The sequence below is a fragment of the Cyrtonyx montezumae genome, unplaced genomic scaffold, assembly GCF_038088225.1.
Source record: "Cyrtonyx montezumae isolate F1298 unplaced genomic scaffold, pur_monq_1.0 scaffold_30, whole genome shotgun sequence".
NCBI lineage: Eukaryota > Metazoa > Chordata > Aves > Galliformes > Odontophoridae > Cyrtonyx > Cyrtonyx montezumae.
Genome location: NW_027072035.1, coordinates 8,353,166 through 8,375,245, shown reverse-complemented (window position 1 = coordinate 8,375,245; position 22,080 = coordinate 8,353,166). Strand labels below are relative to the sequence as shown.

At 36.1% G+C, this 22,080-nt stretch overlaps 1 protein-coding gene across 2 annotated transcripts in view; it reads right to left on the bottom strand.

Annotated features, from left to right (window-relative positions):
- The window catches only part of MAN2A1 (mannosidase alpha class 2A member 1), a 114,606-nt gene that overhangs the window by 10,608 nt on the left and 81,918 nt on the right, over positions 1 to 22,080 (bottom strand). For both annotated transcript variants that reach the window (XM_065744240.1, XM_065744241.1), the window contains 4 exons: positions 17,912 to 18,026; positions 14,779 to 14,912; positions 13,551 to 13,692; positions 11,045 to 11,178 (listed from right to left, as the gene is read on the bottom strand). In XM_065744240.1, coding sequence (XP_065600312.1) covers positions 11,045 to 11,178; positions 13,551 to 13,692; positions 14,779 to 14,912; positions 17,912 to 18,026 — 525 coding nt within the window. The remainder of the gene's footprint in view (positions 1 to 11,044; positions 11,179 to 13,550; positions 13,693 to 14,778; positions 14,913 to 17,911; positions 18,027 to 22,080) is intronic.

The following is a 22,080-nucleotide window of genomic DNA, read 5'->3' as shown; positions in this document are numbered from 1 at the left end:
TTAAATGGCTGCAGAAATGGTATCACAAACCCTAAAATGATTAAGTCCACATATTCACAGCAGCTACTTAAACCGTTATAGAACTGGAAAAAAAAAAACACCTAAAATGTCACTGTCAGTTTTAGGATTTCAAAGAAACACATGAAAACTTATTTTTGCCCTTACTTTTCTTCACATATTTCATCAAATAAATCCCTATTACTTAAGACAGGTGACTTCTAGTGAAGATCTACAAAATCTTTACAGCATCTTAAATTTGTTGATTAAATTTCCATTTAAAGATAGGTTGAGAACATGTAAATAAAAAAATAAATGAGAATGCATAAAGCAAAGAAAGAGATTATTTATCAGTTCATAATGAACAACCATAACAGTAATTCCTATTTTGGAGTGTGCATGCATATTTATTTTTTACCTTTGCAGAAGCATTAAATACATCTAATAGTGTAGCAATCGAAAACATGCCAGAGCTGAGTTGATGCAAGTTGGTAATTTCTGTTTTGTTGATGGTACTTTTCACAGCAATGACTAACAGCAATTTGCTTGTTTGGTAGTTACTAAATATTGAGGTTAATTTTTTATTGATTTATTATGATCCCCCAAACTACTTTCCACAAATGGAAAAAGTTAATAGTTATAAAGAAGAAGATTGTTCCCCCATGTGCATCCCTGCATTTATCTATACTAAATTTAACCTACCATATTACTGCATGCTTAATCGGCATGAATTTCTTCTGATATACTGCAGTTAGCTTCAATTTTTTAAATTATTTTATCTAGTTCGGCATCACTGGCATTTTTTTTTTTTACATTATTTGTCACTTTTCCAATTAAAACATGAGCAAACTTGCTCAAAATACAATTAAAGCTAAAAGAAACCTTCCACTTAGGTGACTGTATGAGCTCCCAAACCTACAAGGAAAACATACATGTACATGGCTTTTTTTTTTTTTTCAAGTAAGAGATCACTGTTTGACCCAAAAAGGAACACTGTTTACTTAGTTGCCATACATGTGCTGAAGTCAGTTGTAACACTAAATCATCAGTTCTCTCATTATTCTTCAGTCATTTTTTTTTTCTGTAAAAGAAGCTAATTAGATCCATCAGACAATTTTAATAGTATCCTTGATCATCATAAAAATTACACATGAATTAGTCAAATAATAAATACATCGCAATTTCAGCTGCATTACCAGTGGGCAGAAGATAAATGCACTGTTCATCAATCATAGTTCTTTGAGATTAGCTCTTCATAGGCACTTTTAAACTGTAGGCACGCATACTCCAAAGTATTTCACATCAGAGATTTTGCTAGAACTCAAGTTTCTTCACCTGTTTTGACCACTACCTAACAGACACTACAAGCACATCAGTGTTGTGTCTCCCCAATTTTTTTTCATGTTTTATCTACATGCAAATTTTCACTATAAGACATCCTACATACTTGGAGGAGGGCCGGAATTAATTACTGAAACAGTACCTAATAACTCATTCAGTCTGCTACCACTTTATGAACAGAAGTACAGTGCTGAGGTCATCTGGGATGTACTGAAGTGAGAATTTACTGAATGCTTCTGTTCCACATATAGAAATATATTCTACATATCAGACAAGTGTGACATCCGTGAGTTAAAACCTCTCCTAAATCCCAGAAATCTGGAACACAGGAAAAGAACAGGCAACCAATCTCTGTATCGGTTAACATGAGAGTAACAAAATGCCCATTGTAAAAATATTTGGTAAATCCTCAGCCATGTCTAGGAAAAGCTGACTCTCTTGAGGGCTGAGAGGTCTTGCAAAGAAGTCTAGAGATGCTGGAGCATTGGACAGTTACCAGGGCTTACAGCAGGACATGTGGAAATGGCACACAGCAGTGCCAGAGAAGGTTCGGACTGAGAATTGAAACAATTTCTTTATTATAAGGGCGGTCCACCTCTGGAACAGTCTTCCTAGAGGGGCAGCTTCTCAGCGTTCAGGAGGCATTTGGACAATGTCCTTGACAGCATGGTTTTAAGTAACTTCTGGTTAGCTCTGGAGTACTTAGGCTGTTGGATTGGACCTGAGTAGGTTCCTTCCAATCATATTATTTTAATTCTAAGAGACCGTGTGGGTCAGTACTCTAAGTCTGAATCCTTCAAAGCCTTATCTAAGGCTAACAAAAATAATGTACATAGGGCACTCTAAAAGTAACACCTGCTATTTTTTTCCATGGAAACTACAACATACATAGAGAACACTGTAAAACTATTTGATAGAGTAAAATCTCAACTATTGTTTTTTCAGTATAGCTATACATTTTTGCCAGTGATGAACTGCCTGTACTCCATAAATATTCAGTAAGGGCCAATGAATGTCAGTGGATACTATTTTTTTCCACACAGACAATGACACACCTTTCCCTCATACACACTTCCATGTCAGATACCATTTTGTCTGACTGTTCCTCCACTGTTATCTGTCACAGAGCAACAAAATATAACAGAATATTGGTGGTAAGGTTCAACACTTCTACTGCCGTACCACCAACATTATGCCTTTGACATCATGGGTGAATATAATAAAACAGGAGGCATTACTTCCAGAGCAGCCCTTGTGAATTTTAAAGAAGAAGGAATTCTTACTGTAAAGATGCTGTAAAATAAGTCTCAGGTGAGAAACCAGAAGAGATGAAAGTAAAGATAATGAAAACCTTCAAGAAGAATATAGGTTGGAGAGAACCATTTACTGTCATGGGCAAAACAGTCAGAAAATTCTTATCAGAAACACAAAGAGTGGCTCTCAACTTTTCTAGATTCTTGAAGTAATTAAAGATTGTAGAAAATGTCTTTGAACGACAAACGCTGAACCAACTTCACTCATTCTCGCTCCTGATGTTTTATCACAGTCCGAAACATTCAACTTGAGCATTATCAAAACAGAAACTTTTAAAAGCTGCACTAAGATGGAGATTTTATCATGAATCTTGCATTCCCACATCTGCACTGTCAATCAGCACCAACAGAATAGCTGCAGTCAATAGCAATAGAAAGTAAAGCACGTGTGAAAACCTGCCAGAAGACTAAATAAAGGAAAGGGGTTTTATAAACATTGCCAAGACAATTGCTTGCTGTCACAAAAGATCCAAAAGGAACACTTCAAAGCCCAATTTCCCTCCCCTATAAGCATCACATTCACAGAAGGGTTGCAGTACACCTTTCCTTCTTAATTGAATGATATAACATTTAAATAGGATTCCATAGAAAGACAGAGAAGGGAAGGTTTTTCCTGTAAACAGAACAGACTTGGAAATACAGTTACTCTATATATACATTTGCTACGTGAGTAGCTTCCAGCAGCATCCTTCTGATGCCATCTCAGGATGGACATTAGGAAAAATTTCTGCTCAGAAAGAGTGTTGAGGTACTGGGCAGGTACTTGTTGAGGTACTACTCCAGGCAGCCCAAGGAGGTGGTGGAGTCACTGTCCCTGATGTTTTCAAGAAAGGGAAACGTTGCACTGAGTGACATGCTCTATAGCCACCACAAGCATGAGTTATTGGTTGGACTAGATGATCTTAGTGGCCCTTCCAACCTCACTGATTCTCTAAGACACAGTCCCACAGTCTCCAGATAATTAAAGTTTATGTTTAATATTTAAATGTGTATATGCATAATGACAGACAATATCACTGACTGTCAATATGACAAAAATCTATGATAGGAAAGGACTGCTGCTTTATCTTTAAAATACATAAGTTAGAAAGCAAAAACACCTTGAATCCTTAACTACGTAAACTGTTCTCCACTTGAAAAGTGCCTGTAAATTTGAAGAGTGAAAAGATTGTACAACCTTCCTACAAACACACTGCCCTGTAGCTCCCAACTTTAGAATTCAGATTTTTTTGGGGACTGATTTTAGTCAAATTCCTAACTCTGACATCAGGCACTAAACTGTTTTAATTTTATTGTAGGCTATATGTGCAAGATTGTCTAGGTGCAAAAATCAGATGTGCTTTCTTTAAACTTATACAAAATAGCACAAAAAGATTGATCATATCATGTACTGATATCTCTAGAAAGACCTCTAGATATGGATGTACAGGTACTCCTTTCCATTTGAGGTCTCTGTCTAGAACAAGAATTTAGTGTGTTAAAAAACTTCTGTCCACTTGCAAAAAGCATATTTAGATCTCCTTCAGACTACAATGGATCTCTGAATGGTCATACACTTCAAAGGCAGGAAGTACAACAGAAAAACCTTTTTCCTCTGAGATGAATAACTGCTTTTCAGTGACGAAGAATAGCACCCATATTTGGCCAACGCAACCTCTGAAATGTTACCAAATGGACAATGTTACCTCTGAAAATGAACTATTTTCAGTAAGTTTACTTGGAGGCTATTACACTAGAAACACAAGGTGAAAGGGATCCCTGAAGATTCATTATAAAGGACGTAAATATTATTATGAGGCCCTGTCAAATACCCATGAGGTCGCAAATTGGTTCAGTCACTCTGAAATCATCACAAAGTGATTTGAGCATGAAGAAACCCATGTCTTCTACAAATAAGCACATACAGTGAACTTTGTCCTCAGGGAATTTTTTTCCAGTTTGAAGACTCAAATTTGGTGGTCCCCATAACCACTCTTATTTTAAAAGACAGGAGACTGCTGTGGTCCCATTTTCCCACTCCATGCAGGAGCAAGGTCTTTATCTTTAACAGGCATGCACAAACACACAGTACTTACTTGGCTAGAAACACAAATGAAAACAGAGCCTTTACCAGCACCCACACAGCAGTCAAACGTAAAAAGAATAGACCGGCCTTGATCCTACAGCTGATGAGGTCTAAAGTTCACTGGTGAAACATCATCACTATATTTACTTACTAAATATCCACTGATGCCTCAATAGTTAGTGAGGACTTCAAGTCTGTCTGATACACAGGCTTGAATCTTAGACCTCTTAACCATTCACTAGATCAGACTTCACATCATTTTTGGTACAGTTCCCATAAACATGAGCTTGAACTCTGCTATCAGTTCACACGCACAGACAGAATAAGGTTTTCCCAATCAGTCAATTCCACTTTTTTTTTTTCCTTTTTTTAACTCAGCCTCATGGTTTCTCTCTCCAATAGTCAACCAGCAGATCTCTTATTCTATTTGTTTCTTAGTCTGACCTGAAACAGTGTAACTGTTCTCACAGGCTCAGAGTAGGTAATTCACAGACAGAAATAGGATTGTCAATAGTAACCAAGCACAGACCCTTCTATCTCCCTTTTCCACTTAAATTCCTGCACTTATTCATTTTTGATTCTACTCTCTCTGCTTATGCTTCTTCACTTGAATATAACCAAGCCTTTTTGTGTGTGCTTTGTTTTAAAATGTAATTCCTTCCCTCTCCAAATCCCTCAAGTCTTGTACACTTAAAGGCAATAACCTCCTTAGTCTTAATAAAATGTTTTCTGCTGAATTGTGTTGCTGTTATTTCATACCAGTAAGAAACTTAGTGTACTCCTTCAGCAGTCCCAGGAGTATCCAATTCAGTGTTCTACATTACTACCTAACTAGGTTCATGGAGTTGCTCCCATTTATTGCAGTCCCTTGATCACTGCAAAGACCTTGTGTTTAATTTAATTAATCTTTAGTCAGATGCCATAATATTAATCACATTCTATAAACAGATCATTGCTAGAACAAACAGCCATTTGTTGGTCTACAAGACAGAAAAAAAAAACAAACAAACACGAAATTAGTCACCATGACCAGAAGCACAGTGTTACACTTAATGGCTGACAAGCCATCAATCCAGTTGCACAAAAGGGATCATAACATGCATTCTGAACAATGAAAGAATTTTACACTTCATTCATAGTCTCTCCCTCCAATTTGATTTATTTTAAATCACTCAGTGTTTATATTTTTAAGTAATGGTGCAAGAGAATTGACTTAATATCCAAAGAAATAATGCATGTCAGTGATGTGGAGAAGACACTGCGCCAGGTACTGCTTCCTGTTGACTGGGATGAACTTATGCTGTCCCAGATAATCACAGAATGGCCTGGGTTGAAAAGGACCTCAAAGATCATCTAGTTCCAGCTGCCCTGCCGTGGCCAGAGTCGCCAGACCAGGCTGCCCAGAGTCACATCTAGCCTTGCCTTGAATGCCTCTAGGGATGGGGCATCCACTGCATCACCACCTTCTGAGTGAAAAACTTCCTCCTAACATCTAACCTAAATCTCTCCTGTCTTAGTTTAAATAGCGTAGCCAGCAGGAGCAGGGAGGTGATCATCCCCCTGTACTCAGCTCTGGTACGGCCGCACCTCGAGTACTGTGTTCAGTTTTGGGCCCCTCACTACAAGAAGGACATTGAGGCCCTGGAGCGTGTTCAGAGAAGGGCAACAAAACTGGTGAGGGGTCTGGAGCACAAGTCTTATGAGGAGCGGCTGAGGGAGCTGGGATTGTTTAGTCTGGAGAAGAGGAGGCTCAGAGGAGACTTTATTGCACTCTACCACTTCCTGAAGGGGGGTTGTGGTGAGGAGGGGGTGGGCCTCTTCTCCCTGATAAATAACGACAGGACAAGAGGGAATGGCCACAAGTTGCGCCGGGGAAGATTTAGATTAGACCTGAGGAAACATTTTTTCTCTGCAAGAGTGGTCAGGCACTGGAATGGCCTGCCTAGGGAGGTGGTTGAGGCACCGTCCCTAGCGCTGTTCAAGAAGTGTTTAGATGAGGTGCTAAGGGATTTGATTTAGTAGTTGCGTAGGGATAGTGATAGGAGGATGGTTGGACTAGATGATCTTGTAGGTCCTTTCCAACCTTATGAACCTATGAACCATTCCCCCTTGTCATATCACTATCAACCAATTTCTTCAGTTGTTCCCCTGACTGTTCATATGCTCCTTTCAAGTACTGGAAGGCAAAATGAGGACATACAGCAAGGTTTAGATTTCAGATTGCACCAACTCAGAGTAGCTTCTGAAGAGATTCTCACTTTGTCCAGTTACATGGGCTAGGAATGGAGAAACCTAGCTTTAATACTAAACGTACTACTGAAATATTAACACATTATTTCTGAGAAGAACTGGAAGACAAGCATACACAAAAAAGATAAATAAAAACAACCCAAGGAAATAAAAAAATTCACTGCAGAGACATTTATACTGTCATAGTTTTATGGTTTTTGTTACCTGTATTCCACATCATAAAATCATTTGGTACACTAGTAGTCAGAGTTAATGCTGCAATTCTGTGGACTGTCAGCATTTCTGGGTAACTGGTTCTCAGAGGAGAACTATATATCCCAGAAGACTGTTTTTTTGTTTTGTTTGTTTTTCTATTTTCTATTTAGAGGGAAAGATAATACTGCTTGCGAGTCACAAGACTGTCCCTTCCCATCATCTGAGCAATGTGTGCCTCCTAGCTGTCTTGCCTTCAGCATTAGAGTGAAACCTTTGGTTTTGAACACTCTCTCTTCATTTTATTTGATTTATTAGCTTCATTACCAATTATACTGTATTATACTGTGTTATCTTGCTATATTCCACTATCACATTTTGTAAATTAATTTTCTCCCTTAGCTCGTTGCTTCTGGTTTTGTTTTCAGGCCCATCTCCCTACCTTTTCCTCTTTCTTTTCTTCCAGGGTATGGGTCTGTGGGTCTCTCTGCTCCATTAGTTAAGAAACTGGCCCAAACTGGCTCAAAACCATTGACAATTACTCTTGCCAAGGTATGGTAATGAATAGCAATGGACAGTATATAGCAAATACAAGAAGTATTTATATGCATTATAAATACACACTCTACATAAGAGGCAAGAACAACTCAATCAGACAAATGGTTATATCATCGGGCATGTATTTTCAGAGAAAGTGGATAGTGACATATATTTAATAAGAAAAAAACAGCTGTATGTGATGGAAAAAAAGGAATTTGATAATACTTGTGATTTTACTAACTGCTGGTAAAACTCTTTCGCTAAACAACCTTCCCCAAATCATAGCAGATTTTTGAGCTACTGGCTCTTATCTTGAAACTACGCTATAAATCCAGTTATAAAAGCTAAACAAGTCAAGGTGAGGTACACAATACGAACCTGAAGAAAAACACACCTGCTTGGAATGGCACCTTTTTCTCCATGTCAGTGATGAAATAAATACATCATTTCTGCACACAAATTATGTGCCATTCCTGTTTTCATACTATTATAAAACATTAAGCCTTAGAAATAAAAAGGTACAAAGGTTTATTTTTAATTAATTTTATAATAAATGGAAAATAAAGATTCCATATTTTCAAAAATGAAGTTGCATTTAGTGTTTTGACAAACAGGTACAAATAAGTGTGCTCTGTTTCACTTTCAGCTAACATCCCTCTAAAAATAAAATCTATTTAGTTCTTGCTGAATGATCTGAGGAAGAAGAGGAGTGAATTTGAGGAGAAAAGTCAAAAGATTCATAGAGTCAATCAATACTTGCAAGGACAAAATGAACATAAGTAAAAATAGTTACATCTAGGAGAAGATGTATTTAGAATTTGTATAACAGCATATTAATAACATCAATAGAGGGCTTAGAGACATAGTTAGCAATAAATCGGGTGAGTGTAATTGATAGTGAAATGGGATTTGCCCAGCTTTTCCTACATACATTAGCTCACTTAATGTACACTACTGTCAGTTAATACATTTTTTGTAGTATCCAAATTCAGGGCATGAGGCCAAATCAGTTAAACTAACCTGGAGTGATCTGCACTGCAGTGATATCAGCATGAATACTTACTACTGGTGAGATGAGCTAAAATTCAACTGCGAACATCCAGGATGCACTAGGATAAGGGACCAATCCTAAAACAACTACATAAAACCGATGCACATTTCAGCTCATTTTGAAGAATTTTCATATCCTTCACTCCAAACACCTTCCCTTTAAGGAAAAGTTTCCCCAACAGTAGAAGAATTCCTACTCACCAGAACTCTTTATTTTAGAGGAGATAGAATTAAATTGGAAACCACTTCAGGAAAAGCCTGTACTGACAAAGATGCTGAGAAATTAAATTTCTATCCTTCCTTCCATTGTTCCTTAAGTAAATAACAAGATAGGTCTTGACAACAAAATTAAGGTCACTGTATGAGTCACACGGTGCATCCCATCAAATACATGAACTGCATATAACTTCTCCATAATCTCTTCTGACAGAGCTATTATTAAATGATTATAACAACAACCTCCTGAGTACCAAAAAATACTCTTGCACTAAAAATATATTTACATATTTTACAAAACACTGACAAAACACTGAGACAGAGGAGTACTCCCCCTTCCTTATTTCAGCACATCTAAAAGTTAAAAGAATCAGAAAATGTTACAGATGTATGGAAAAATTTCATGAATCAGAAATCTAAAACACACTATAGAGGAATTCCAGATGTAACACCAAAAAGACGCAGTTCTGAATTCAAACTGATGGTCCATAGCAATTCACAACATACTAAATATAAAAATAACTCATTACTTTGCAGAGGAGTCTGTGTGTGCATGCACTAGTTTTCTTTTAGAGCCAAAGTAAAAAAGAAACTCCCTTAGAAGAATGCAAGAGGGGCATTATAACCCTTTAGATGACCATCACAGTCAGAAACAATGATTAGTCTTTTGAGTAATTTTTAAGCTTCCTCTGATATAGAAGTCGATCTGTTTTGAGTAAGTTCTGGATAACAAGACTCCAAGAGGTACCTATGAAAGTATTTTTTAATTCCATGGAAAACACCTGAACTGCATGCAGTGCAGTGCAAGTACCATGGCACTACTCCTGTATTCTCCTAATGTTACCTGCTATGTAAAAATAGCTTTCTATATAAAATAATTGTAATTAAGCTGCTTCACATTCATTTTAATTTAATACAATACAAATTACTCTGGGTCCTAAAATAAGTATGTTGTGGCAGTATAGATCTCCCTGCAGGTCTCGCCAAAATAGATTAACCTGGTTAACAAACATTGCAATCAAAGCTAGAATATTTCCAGCACTTCAGTTAACTAACTTCCAGTTCAGTTTTCCACATCACACTGATAACTTTTACTATACTCCCTATGTTATACAGGAGGAGGAACTAGAAAATTATAGTGATGTGTATAACCTGAAAAAGCTGTCAGTCATGTTGGAAATTAGCTTTAAGCTTGATATCATCAACCTCTCACAGTGCTTGGTAATACCCATCACAAAAAAGAATTAATTTCAATTTATCTGCATATTCAGCAGTAGTTCAGTACACAACTACCCATCTTAAGACACGCTGATGATTTAAAAATCTACTCAGTACTGCCATGATTCTTCTGTCTCATTATGACAATGTACTTTTCATTTTATCTTCTTCAAATAGTAGAAAAGAGAAAAACGCAAAGAATAGTTAACTAAAAAAATAAATATATAAAACGCTAAAACAAGAAGAGCTGTACAAAAAAAAAATGTCTCTATTTTCCCAAAACCCCAGTGAATTGTGAAGGTTTATGTTTGGCATTTAAATATTTCTTATTAAATTTTATTTCCCAAGAAATTTAAGTTCAGTTTTGTTCCACCCACTCATTCCAAATTATTTTTCACCACTCTTTCAGTTTAATTAACCTCTGATAAGAGGAATTCTCAGTAACTAACAATGTCCTAACAAGCTTTTTGGAAAAATAAAAGCCAATAGTTATTTAGAGAACAAACTTTCACAAAAGCACCTCAGTGATACACTGAAGCGTAAAGTTGTCTGTCACTGGCTTGTTAGTTGTGCAGTGTACACATAATCTTCAAAACATACCTAATACTTATCACCTCGTATACAAGTGACAGATAAGGGAGAGAGATAAGGGTGAGAAAGAAGGTATTTGCATGATAAATTGTTAAAGATGTAGACTTTTTGACAAGAATATGCAACCAACCTCAGAAAACTCCCCAGGGAAATCGTATTTCCTTAGTTTTGCTGCTCACTGAGTGCATTCTTTACTTAGCTCACTACGTTTACAACAGAAATAAATATTCATGTCTTAACCACGCAGAAAAATGCAGGCTGTAATACCTACCACATCTGTTCCATGCCTTCTCTCTAGCAGAAGACGGAAGACATTAGCTGTAATCTTGTTATCTTGGACACCTTGTCCAAGGCCACGGTTGTCATCCTGCATAAGTCGACGATCCATGATTACTTCCAGTTGGCCTGAAAATACAGTATAAGAATTACAGCGGTACTAGGAGCATGTTAGGTTTCTATAAAATGTAAATATATATATTCTGAAATATAAATTTTAAAAGTCACACTTTTTCTCTTGGATATGGAAGACTATTATTAGTTTATTATTATTATTAGACAATTTAATAGTCTTTGTGGATTGCAGTTTGAGCACAGGTTGAAAGAAAAACAGTATTTCTCTGAGAAAAGCTACAATCACAGTAAGGAGAACAAATACATGATGCATTTCTGTCAAACTCTTCAAAGAATGCTTAGAAGGTTTAGATCTGAAACTTTACAATCAAGTTTCCAGCATTCTGTAAGAAGCTAGGATGACAAAATATACCTCATAATTCTCATGGTGATCATGAACAGAATATAAAATCAAAATAATCAGTGCTGCTGAAGTCAGGTAAAAACCATCTCAAAATTGGGTCAAAGAAAAGAAAATGGTAAAACTTCTCATTTACGATGGAATTAAAGTATTTTGCGAAGCTTCAGGACATAGGTGACTGCTGCTACTCCATTAATTATCCGTTAGACTGCAGGGAAGGCCATTTCACAGTGGTAGATGCAATCTACCTGGAGGTGGGTCTTTCCTCGGGCATGTAGGATAATCCACTAAATAGTGAATTACAGCAGAACTGGATGGAACTTACACTGTGAATGATGTTCAACATCTAACATGAAAAGAAAGATTACATATCCAATCCTACAATTGGAAAGAGAGCCAGAAAAGTAGCAATAAAGACATAGCAAATGCATTTTATGGGTTTTGATCAAATCTCTTAGAAGTTGATACTGAAGAATGATAGCCAGGTAGTGAGAAATCCAACTCTATGCTGCTGGGAGTGTCTTACAGAACATGAGTTAACTGTTTCATAGTTAAGAAACTGCCTCTAATACAGAAAAGGGATACAGGAAATAATCAACTGATCTGAAAAATTCAAATGGTGAGTTATGGCTTAATACACACTGTCTGATGCTTAAGGGATCTGCTTCAATTGTAATGCGTTTGATTTTGTTTCCCAGGATCCCTCAAAAAAATTGTCACAGAACACTGAACACAGCTGAAGAACTTCCAGCTTCATGTTTGTTCTTTATTAAGGAGTCTCAGATATCCTCAGGAGAAATATGGTGAACACAGTAATTTTATAAAACATCATTTAATGATAACAAGTGAGATGAATACACTCATCTTCTTTTAGTGGATGCAGAGTAAATATTCAATGTTGCTCACTAGTTCTTGGAACCTTAAATGACATGACAGTTAGCTAAAAAGCTAAATTAAATTAATGGTGTCAGACCGTTTACAAGTTCAGGCTACGTTTTTTGGTCTTTGATATAACTGGATTATGGGAAAAATTTCTAATGTCCTCAACTGGATTAAACCAGTGCTCACAGAAGACAATGTCTCCCTGATGTTTATCTGAAATATGGTGTACAGCACTACTGTCGACACCCCTAATTTGAATAAAGCCAGTGGATCTCTCTGGGCCTTGCACACTGCATGCTGTTTTGTGATGCAGAGACTAGGACAGCTAAAGTGCAAATACAAGCAGTATTACAAGCAATTGAGCCTCTGAAGTCTTGTCTTCATTACGCTCTTACTTAAAGGAAATACCAATATATGAAAGCTCTTCACCCTAAAATTAGTAAGGCTTGATACGTCTGCACCATTGTAGGATGTCAGAATGGACATAAGATGATAGTTTACTGAAAAGAAACTTGGAAGTAAGTTTTGGCATAGTTTCTGGTTGGCTGTTTTACTTATTTCTTGTCATCATATTCATCAACTCGTTTGAAGAACATCACTAGATTTGTGAGGTATGACTTTCCTTCAGAAGAAGTATGCTGACCCTCTTTATTTCATTAATCCTAATACTTCAAAAAGCTGCTGTTGTTTTTTCTTGATAGGGATGTTAGGCTACAACTCTTGCACCTTAAGCTCTCTAAGTTAAAATCAAATGAAAAAATACAGACAGCATCACTTTATCCATCTTCAGCCCTCGTCTAGCAGAGCAGTTGAAAAGAGTACAAACTTCTTAGCAATGCTGTTTCATCCCTGAGTTTCATCAGAATTCTTGGATGATACGTATCTGGTTCTGATAACTTCTAGCTCATTTTGTCTTCTTCACGACCAATTTCCTCTAACTTAAGACATATTTTCCAATGAAGATGACAGGATCTCATGTGGGAACAACCTCCAGCTCTTCCATATTTTAAAAACCAGTCAGAGCTGGAGAACTTACTTGTTTTCTTCAAATATTAGTAGGTACAGTAATCTAGTTATCTCTGAATGAACTGGCAATTTCAGATAATAATGAAACAGGTCTATGTAATATCTATCCTCTACTTACCATTTTTCAAGCTTGCAACACCTAGAGACTGAGCTGAATGAAGTGTCAAACGAACACCAGAATCTTGAATATAAGCCATTGTAGTCATAGGATATATATTTGCTTGGAGGGGCAATTTGCTCATCGTCATTCTGGGCTGGATCTACAGTATGAATGCAGACTTCAATAAAATATATTTTTTATGCATTAAAATTTCAAAGACTTTCTCAGACATTAATCCCATGTGCTTTAGAAGAAATGATTGACAACCAGCACCAAAGTATTCACTCAACTGTATTATTTAGCTTTTTGGAGATTTGTGGCTAAAACTACCTATTTGGAAATGATAACTTGAATGTACTCTCAGATCAAAGAATATTTTTTGAAAACTGAAATATTCATCAAGGGAATGAACAAAAAAATAATAAAAAAAAAAGAATAATCAGTTATAGGATGAGAGAAAATATTTTCTCCTCTAGAGAGCCAGAAGTGAATAGATTCAAGATAGCCGAAAAGCAATTGTTGGTATATAATGGAGACTTATTTAAGCACTAGTGGAATTCCTGAATGGTACATGAAAATGAATAATAGTATTAAAATTACTTTCATATTTAAATATTCACTGTCTCTAGCAAAATGCAGCTCTACACACTAACTGGCAGAACATCAGGCATGCTTTTCAGTATACTCACAATACCGAGGAAGGAAGTACAAAAAAAGAAAATACACTTTCTTTTGTCTGCACTTCGAAGTCCAAGAAAAATAGTCAATCTATTTTATTAGATGTATTACCAATAGTGTATACTATTACACTCTGAAAATGTATCATCTACTTATTTCTATCACAGCATCAAATATGTGTTCTCTAGGTTACTCTTAGTAATTCCCTGTGTTACTGGGAAGTTGCTTATGCTTCGTGTAAGACTAAAGGCCCAAATAAAAGATGATGGGAAAAAGGTATACAGATATTAGAAGAACAGCAGAATGGCTTATTGTGTCTTGCTGTATTACACTTCCTGTCTTCTAAAGGATACAGACATATAGTTAATGAACTCTGCAATTTCTTTGAAAGAAAACAACTGCTACTTCATCTAATCTAAACCAATTTTATAATAGGGATACAATCTAAAAGTCTCTTATCTTTTAAGTGATAAAATGAACTGCAACACGAGTGATTAACTTTTCTTACACTTTAAAATTAGTTGAAAACTGAGACCCTAACCTTTTAGAATTAGTAGAGAATAATTACCTGATATCCATTAAGATCAGTATAGAATCTATTCTGACTGTTTATGTCAGATGAAATTCTCATTGCAAGCTCACGATTATATTCTCCTCTAATATCCACAATATTGGAAACTTCAAGAGACTGTCCTTCCAAACCTGTATAAAAAAAGATACTTTTAAAATCTCCCAAAACTACTGCCAGATATAATAATTCCAGTGATCACAATATGATACCATTTTCCCCTACTAGTTTTCCTTTCATAACTAAACAGATATTGGAAGTCAGGTCAGTTACGTACAATGAGATACAGAAATTCTTCTAATTCAGAAGTCATTAAACAGTCAATGAGAAGCCTTGAACAGAAAGAGAACTTGAATAATTAGAATATTCAAGATAAGAACCAACACGGTTTCTGATAAATCAGTAGAAAATACCACGCAACTTTCTAGTGCAATAGTCAATATGTTGGAATAAGAATTGTTCACAGCATCTTGATGGTGTTCTGTTTTAAGCAAATCAAAGAGGATCTTCCATAAGGAAAGCAAAACACAGAAATGCATACTAGTTTGCTGACAATCAGGATGCAAATCTTTGCTAAAAGGAAACAGTTAATTTTTCCTTTAATAAAATGGGCAACTATCTGAAGATGCAAACAAGATGCTCAGTAAGATCCTCCTAGTGTCTTACACTAAAAGTTGCATACCTTTCCCAAAAATCTGACTTTTTTCAAACAGCTTAAGACACTTTGGACTTGAATCACACTATCACACCTTATGACCACACTTCCTGTAGTTTAACATAACTAGGCACTGAAAAAGGAATCTGACAAATAGAACAGAGACATTAAATTTCTCTCGATAGTCAAGAGATTACATTGTGCTTGACTGACAGGTTGTAAATAGAGGATGGTAGAAAGTGAGAGACTCATTAGTTCAGTCCTTTAAAATTTGAAGATTTCAAACCTTAGCTGCTGAATTCCTCCTTTTTTTTTCAACTGTTGACTGTATGCTAATTCACACAGAAGCACAATCATCAAGGTTTGGGTTCTTAAGCAGTCAAATCTTATGCAAAAGGGCAAAACATCTTCAAACAGAATTCCTAGATTCCTAAGCACATCGAGCTTTGTACAATCTCTTCTTTTCTTCATACATAATTTTCCAGTACAGTTTGCAGTTTTATTTGAGAGCACAAATGTTCCTCAAATCTTTGCTTTACCAAATTCTTAAACAGTCTGAAAACTTCTAGAAAGGAATGCTGAAATTGTCTGCCTCTTTTGGTTTTTATGTTGTGTATAAAATATAGCCAGATTTTTGATTCTGTTACCTGGAATGAGGAGAGTATTAAACTCTGTACGTTTCCTCATTATTTTTTTCTTAAAATCTGAATATCACCTTCAGCAGTACCAGCAGCTGTTAAAAAGCTGGTATTTATGAATGATGATTGTATCACAGTGCTAACTGAAAGCTATTTATTTTTAGGTAAATCTATTTTTCCAAGCCTAGTGTGTGCAAAATAAAACCACATGTTCCAGTTTTTACCATGGCTTTTCCAACCGTTTTGCACTAAGACTGTTAAACCACATGGACACTGAAGAAGGATACAACATTTTAGTTTACAATTCTAAAATGAATATAGCATGAATTACCCTCAGCCCTTCCCTACCACATTATTTGAGCTAATACGAAAATAAAATTACAGAATATAATAAAACATAAGTAGCCTGATGAAAAAATAACAAAATGATCCTGAAATGAACTTCAGAAGCTAATGAGAAAGAAAAAAAAAAGGAAACATTAGAATTTTGAATTAGAACTTCTATCCAACAGCTGGATTAGTCATTTGGTCAGGCTTTGAACCCATTTCCAAGTAGGCAGATTATAATAGGTGTACCATGTCCATTTAAAAAGAAAATAAAGGCATACACAAAAGAACACATGTATATTTCTGTCCGCTTGCTTTTTTACTTTATATATTCAGTAAGATTTTAAAATACTGTCCTTAAATAAAGAAATGCTATACAAATAGCTTTCCTTACAAAGCCAATAAAACTGACCCGACTACAACAATGCTATAAAGTCAATTCTTAAATTCTAAAAACGGCCATTTAATATTAAGAAATTCACATTAAAAACGCATAACAAAAGTAAAGTGCAACCGTATTAAAACAGTTTTAAGTCTTTCTTCGTAACAACTGGAAAGGCAGTACAGGACTTCAACACAATGACAGGATAGGTAACGATGGAATTACTGGAAACAGTGTGATGAATTACAAATTGTCAAAAAACAGAACATAATTAGTGCACTCTGAAGAAAGAAAAATGTAGGCACCTGGAATTGGCTAGCAAGTGACTTTCACTGACAAGTCATTTTGTGTGAACTGTGAAAGTATAACACTTCTAACAGCCAATTACTAATAAATTAAAGAAAAAGGAATGTCACAAAGAAACGCTACTCCAAAACAGCCTCATCAACATATGAAAGATTCATTCAGATGTCTTCTCTCCCCTTTACCATCTTAAACAACCCTCTTTTGCAATTTCCCCTCTTGCTTAACAGTTTAATTTATTGAAATCCACATGGCAAAATAACTGTCTTCAAACATTTTCAGCAAATCCATATATTTATTTTGAATGTGAAAACTTTTCTTCAGAATTTTCAACAAATAACAGTATAATATCTCGGACTGTATTCATAAGGGAGGTGGTGATCTAGAGTGTGCTCTAGAATTACTTCACTATTAGTGTTGGTCACACACAACTTGCCATTCTTTGTGATTTTAGAGAAGATATCGTGCCTATGCCAGTAAGCCTGAAGCTAGGAAGAAAATTAACTTTTTTATTTTTAATCATCAGCAAAATGTATTGTACAGTTTTTCATTTTCGTAACTTATAACTATGTACAGCACTCAGATGGTCCAACAAAGATTTGGAACCCCCTACTGATAATCTGTACTATAAGATTTCCTAACACTGAGAGATCTCTAAGAAAAGTTTACGTTTAAGCATGTCAGTTTAATGAATAGTAAAAGGCTCACAAAAGGATCATATTCACTGCACTGTACCCAGTTAAGATTTCAATCTGAATGATTTTGAGACAGGCCAGAAGACTAAAACAGTCAAAGAGAAGTCAGTGAGAAAGAATTTACAGCTCTTACCCTGGACATTATAGAGTCGCATGTTATGTGTCACATGGTGGAAAAAACACACAACTTCTGAGAAAATTCTTCCATGAGCAACTCTTATCGTAGGTGGATCTGTAAAAATATAAGGCTGCCAAAACAAAAAAAAAAAGCATTATTAAAATTGTGCACAAAATTGTCCACATACATTTAACTATTTCATAGCTTGTTTTTTTTTCATGGTTGTTTTCAAATAACTTATACCATATCTAGCCTAAAAATTTGGTGCAAAAAATTAATCACTGCTGGTGATAAATTCATCAGATTTTAAGGCTTACTTTTCCTTTAGTTGAAATTAGGATAACCATCATTACATATCTCAAAGATGTTCTACAACGATTAATGGATACAAGACCTACAGAGAAACAAAGTATATACTATTATAAAATATTTAAATTCAGCTTAATCATATCAAAATTATATTTGTTAACCAGCAATCAAATATCATAGCTTCATAATCTACAGCAGATTTGGGGTTTAACTGTCTTTTGCTGCACCACAGCTTACTCTATCAGAAGTACACACCACATAGCTTCCTTTGTACTGTTTTACAGACCAGCATGCATATCTTTCTGAAAATAGAAGGGGAAACACAAGTCAAAAGCACCCACAGTTGCTTTGATCGGGGAGCTTCCTGGAGCACAGCATAGAACAGAAAAGTTAAGAAAAGTAAGGTGAGAGAGTGTTTCCTCTCTCAAAGACTAGCAGAATGGTTATCAAAGCATTGTAATCATTTAGTCGCAACATTCAAGGTCTCAACTTTACAAGCGGTGACACTTTAAAAACAGCTGATTTCAAACTAGATTATGTATGCTATATGCTTTATAAAATGATAGAATTACAGAATTGCTTGGGTGGACAAGACCTTAAAGATCATCCAGTTCCAACCCACCTGACAGAGGCACAGAATTGCCACCCACTGGATTAGACTGCTCAGGGCCCCATTCAATATCATGGCCTTGAACACCTCCTCCAGATAAGGGGCATCCACAGTTTCATCTCTGGACAACCTGTTTCAGAGCCTCACCACCTTCTGAGTAACGAATTTCTTCCTAACATCTAATCTAAATCTCCCTTCCTTTAGTCTAAAACCATTCTCCCTTGTACTATCACTATCAGATCACATGAAAATTTTTTTTTTCTCCATCTTGTTTATAGGTCCTTTAAGTACTGTAAGGGCACAGTGAGGTCTCTCTGGATCTATCTTTTCCAGGTAAAAAAACGGTAAAAATAAGTAAAATAAACAAAAACAAACTAAAAGGTAAGATGAATTAAATAAGAATTAAGAAAAAAATTTGCAAAAGTGCCGAACAGAAATATCATTAAAGACATCATTTAAAACAACAACAACAAAATACTTGAAAAGCATTCTGATGACTGTGAATAGAAGGCTGTTAACGGATGACATTTGGCAGACTGGGCAATGACTCCAAAGATCAAATGCATCAATTCTCTGGAGGAAGACAGGATATCACAAGTACATACATATGGACACAACATAACACAGAAGAATAATCACAAGTAAATACAGTCCAACATGCTCATTTGTATATTCACAGAAAAGATTTCAAGAAGTACTGCAAAAAAAATAAAGACTTCCGAAGATTTTCCGTTCATACATTTATTCTTAAAGCTTAAGAAAAAATAACAAACAACCAAGTGTTTTAGTTAAACACTGTCAGAATTCCAAGAGGCAACTCTGCAGCTATTATCATAATGTTTCATATAACATTACTTTAGAGGACTCACAGTTTCTTACACTCTGGTAACACATTATTTCATGAAGAGAGGGTTCTTTCCCTGTGATCAACTAACATCAACATTTATACAGGTAAGCAGTACAGAAGCCTTTATGAGGAAAAAAATGTTATTCAACAGTTAAACTGAGAAAATGATGGGCTAATTCCAAAGTGTCTTAGCCTGTCAGTATAACAGACAGTAGATGCCATGCAAAACACATTTGCTAGGTAAGAAATACAGGAGGAGTAAAGTATTAAAAGGATAAGAAAGCCAGAATGAATCAGTAGACTATGATAATGAATGTCAGAAGATCAGGTCTCAGGTTAGAATATGAGACAGCTTTTAGATTCTTTTGTCTTGATGAAAAACTGACAAGATTGGAAACTGAATCTCTCCTATTCTTCTTGCAGAAGTGATGGATATCTATGTTTACCTATCACAAATAAGCAGAAAAGACAAACTCATTTAACCTGTGACTACTTCCTCCTAAAAAATGTGTTTGAAGTAAAACATCACAGAGGAACTGCGCTACTGACAGGCAGGTAGAATAACTAAACCTTTCCAAATCCTCCATGGTAGTAAGGGCAACAAGAAGATCCTCAGTTTGGCAAAAGCCAGAAGAACTGTCAGAAAATGAGCTTGTGAAACCTGAGATCTTCAGGTCTAGCAAATAACTTTACCAATTACTGCACAGCAGAACACTAATTACATAAGCAGCAGACTGCCACACACGTTCTGTTAGCAAAGCAATACTTATCTTTCCTGTTGTTTGAAAGAGCATTTCTCAGTAGGGCCCATCCATTCCAGCCCTTTTATTTATCTAAAAACAAACCAGTAAAATGGAGAGATGCTATTTGTCATAAGTCTATGAACTCACTACAAATAGATTTTTTGCGTGGGGGGGGGAGGCACATTAGAGTTGGGATTGTTCAGTTAGAACAGGGGAGGCTCAGGGGGAGACCATATCATTCTATATAGCTACCTAAAAGGAGGCTGTGGCAAAGAGGGGTTCAGGCTTTTTTCCCAGGAAACTTATAGAAATATAAACCAAAACTCCTCAAGGATGCCTGCTGCATTCTGACTGCTGAGGAAATAAAAAACATGAACAAGTATGGTAGTGTGGGAACAAGGAATACTTATCTCTTAGAAAACCACTAATCCTAGAAAGAGAAGCTTAAGAGCCATCTGGAGGCACACTGCTTTCAGAACCTGTAAAGACAGCAACCAGATCTGCCACTCTGAAGATACTACAATGAATCAAGCTTTTAAGCTACAGAACTTTATGTAATGAATGAATAATTAGTCCTGTACCATTATAAATTTCCCTGGTAAGATGCACAAAGGTCTGTGAACAGATCATGACTCTGAAAAACAGAGATCTGTTGACCTGAAGGAGTTGCAGAAATAGATCTCTTGCTGTTCACTTTCCTTTATAAATGAAGGTAACAAACAATTACAGAACCATTTACAAAACTCACATACAGCTTCAAAACTTCATTTCAAGTATCAGCTTCATTGTACAAGGCTCAGCAGTCTTTTGTGATAGGTTTCATTTAGCCTGAAAGTCAAATGTTTTCAGAAATGGGGGTAATAGAACCATGGGTTGAAAGACCCAGAAACCATTTCTGAGTACCAGTTTTCAAGACAAATTTAACAACTTTCTCTTGGAAAACTAAAAAACAGTGGGGTAGAAATTTTAAGGGAGACTACTTGGAGCAAAATAGTATGTCGTAGCTCCCTGAGGTATCCTAAACTACCCAGCAAGAACTCTGTGCTGAAGTGCCATGGGGAGAGGAACGGCTGGATACTTGCCTTCATGTAAAGGTTTAGGGGCTCCTATAGCATGCGCCATAGCACATTTTAGCTTGGAGTCATGAAGCGTGGCCAGTATTAGTTTCCTTCTGCAGCCACATGAAGTACTACTAACCAGCTACTACTACTACTAACATTAATGTAGCCTTGAAATTTCTGGCACAGGACTGGTATAGCACATGACTTTCACACCAAAAATATCCAGAGGAAAGCTTCTCAGCACAGACTTAATTGCTCCTCATATGCTTGAGATTTAGAGCAAGAAATCATAACAAAGTCAAGGAAAGTGTTCTCTCAGTAGCTTATTACAATTCATGTGGCAGTGTCTAAGATTACACTAGTGTTTCAGGAAACAAAATGCTATGACTTCTCAAAAACTATTTTAAGAATTACATGGCACAAGAGAGACAACAGTCATTTTAAAACTTCAAAAACAAAAAAGCACCATGTAGGGCAGATCTCTAAACGATATATGCGATGCTTAAAGGAAATGCATATCACCAAAGAGAGAAAAGACACTTCAAAGGGAGCTGATACTGGAGTACTGTGAGCACTCTACTGCTAACTGTCCCTACATGCTTTTCATTTCCTGT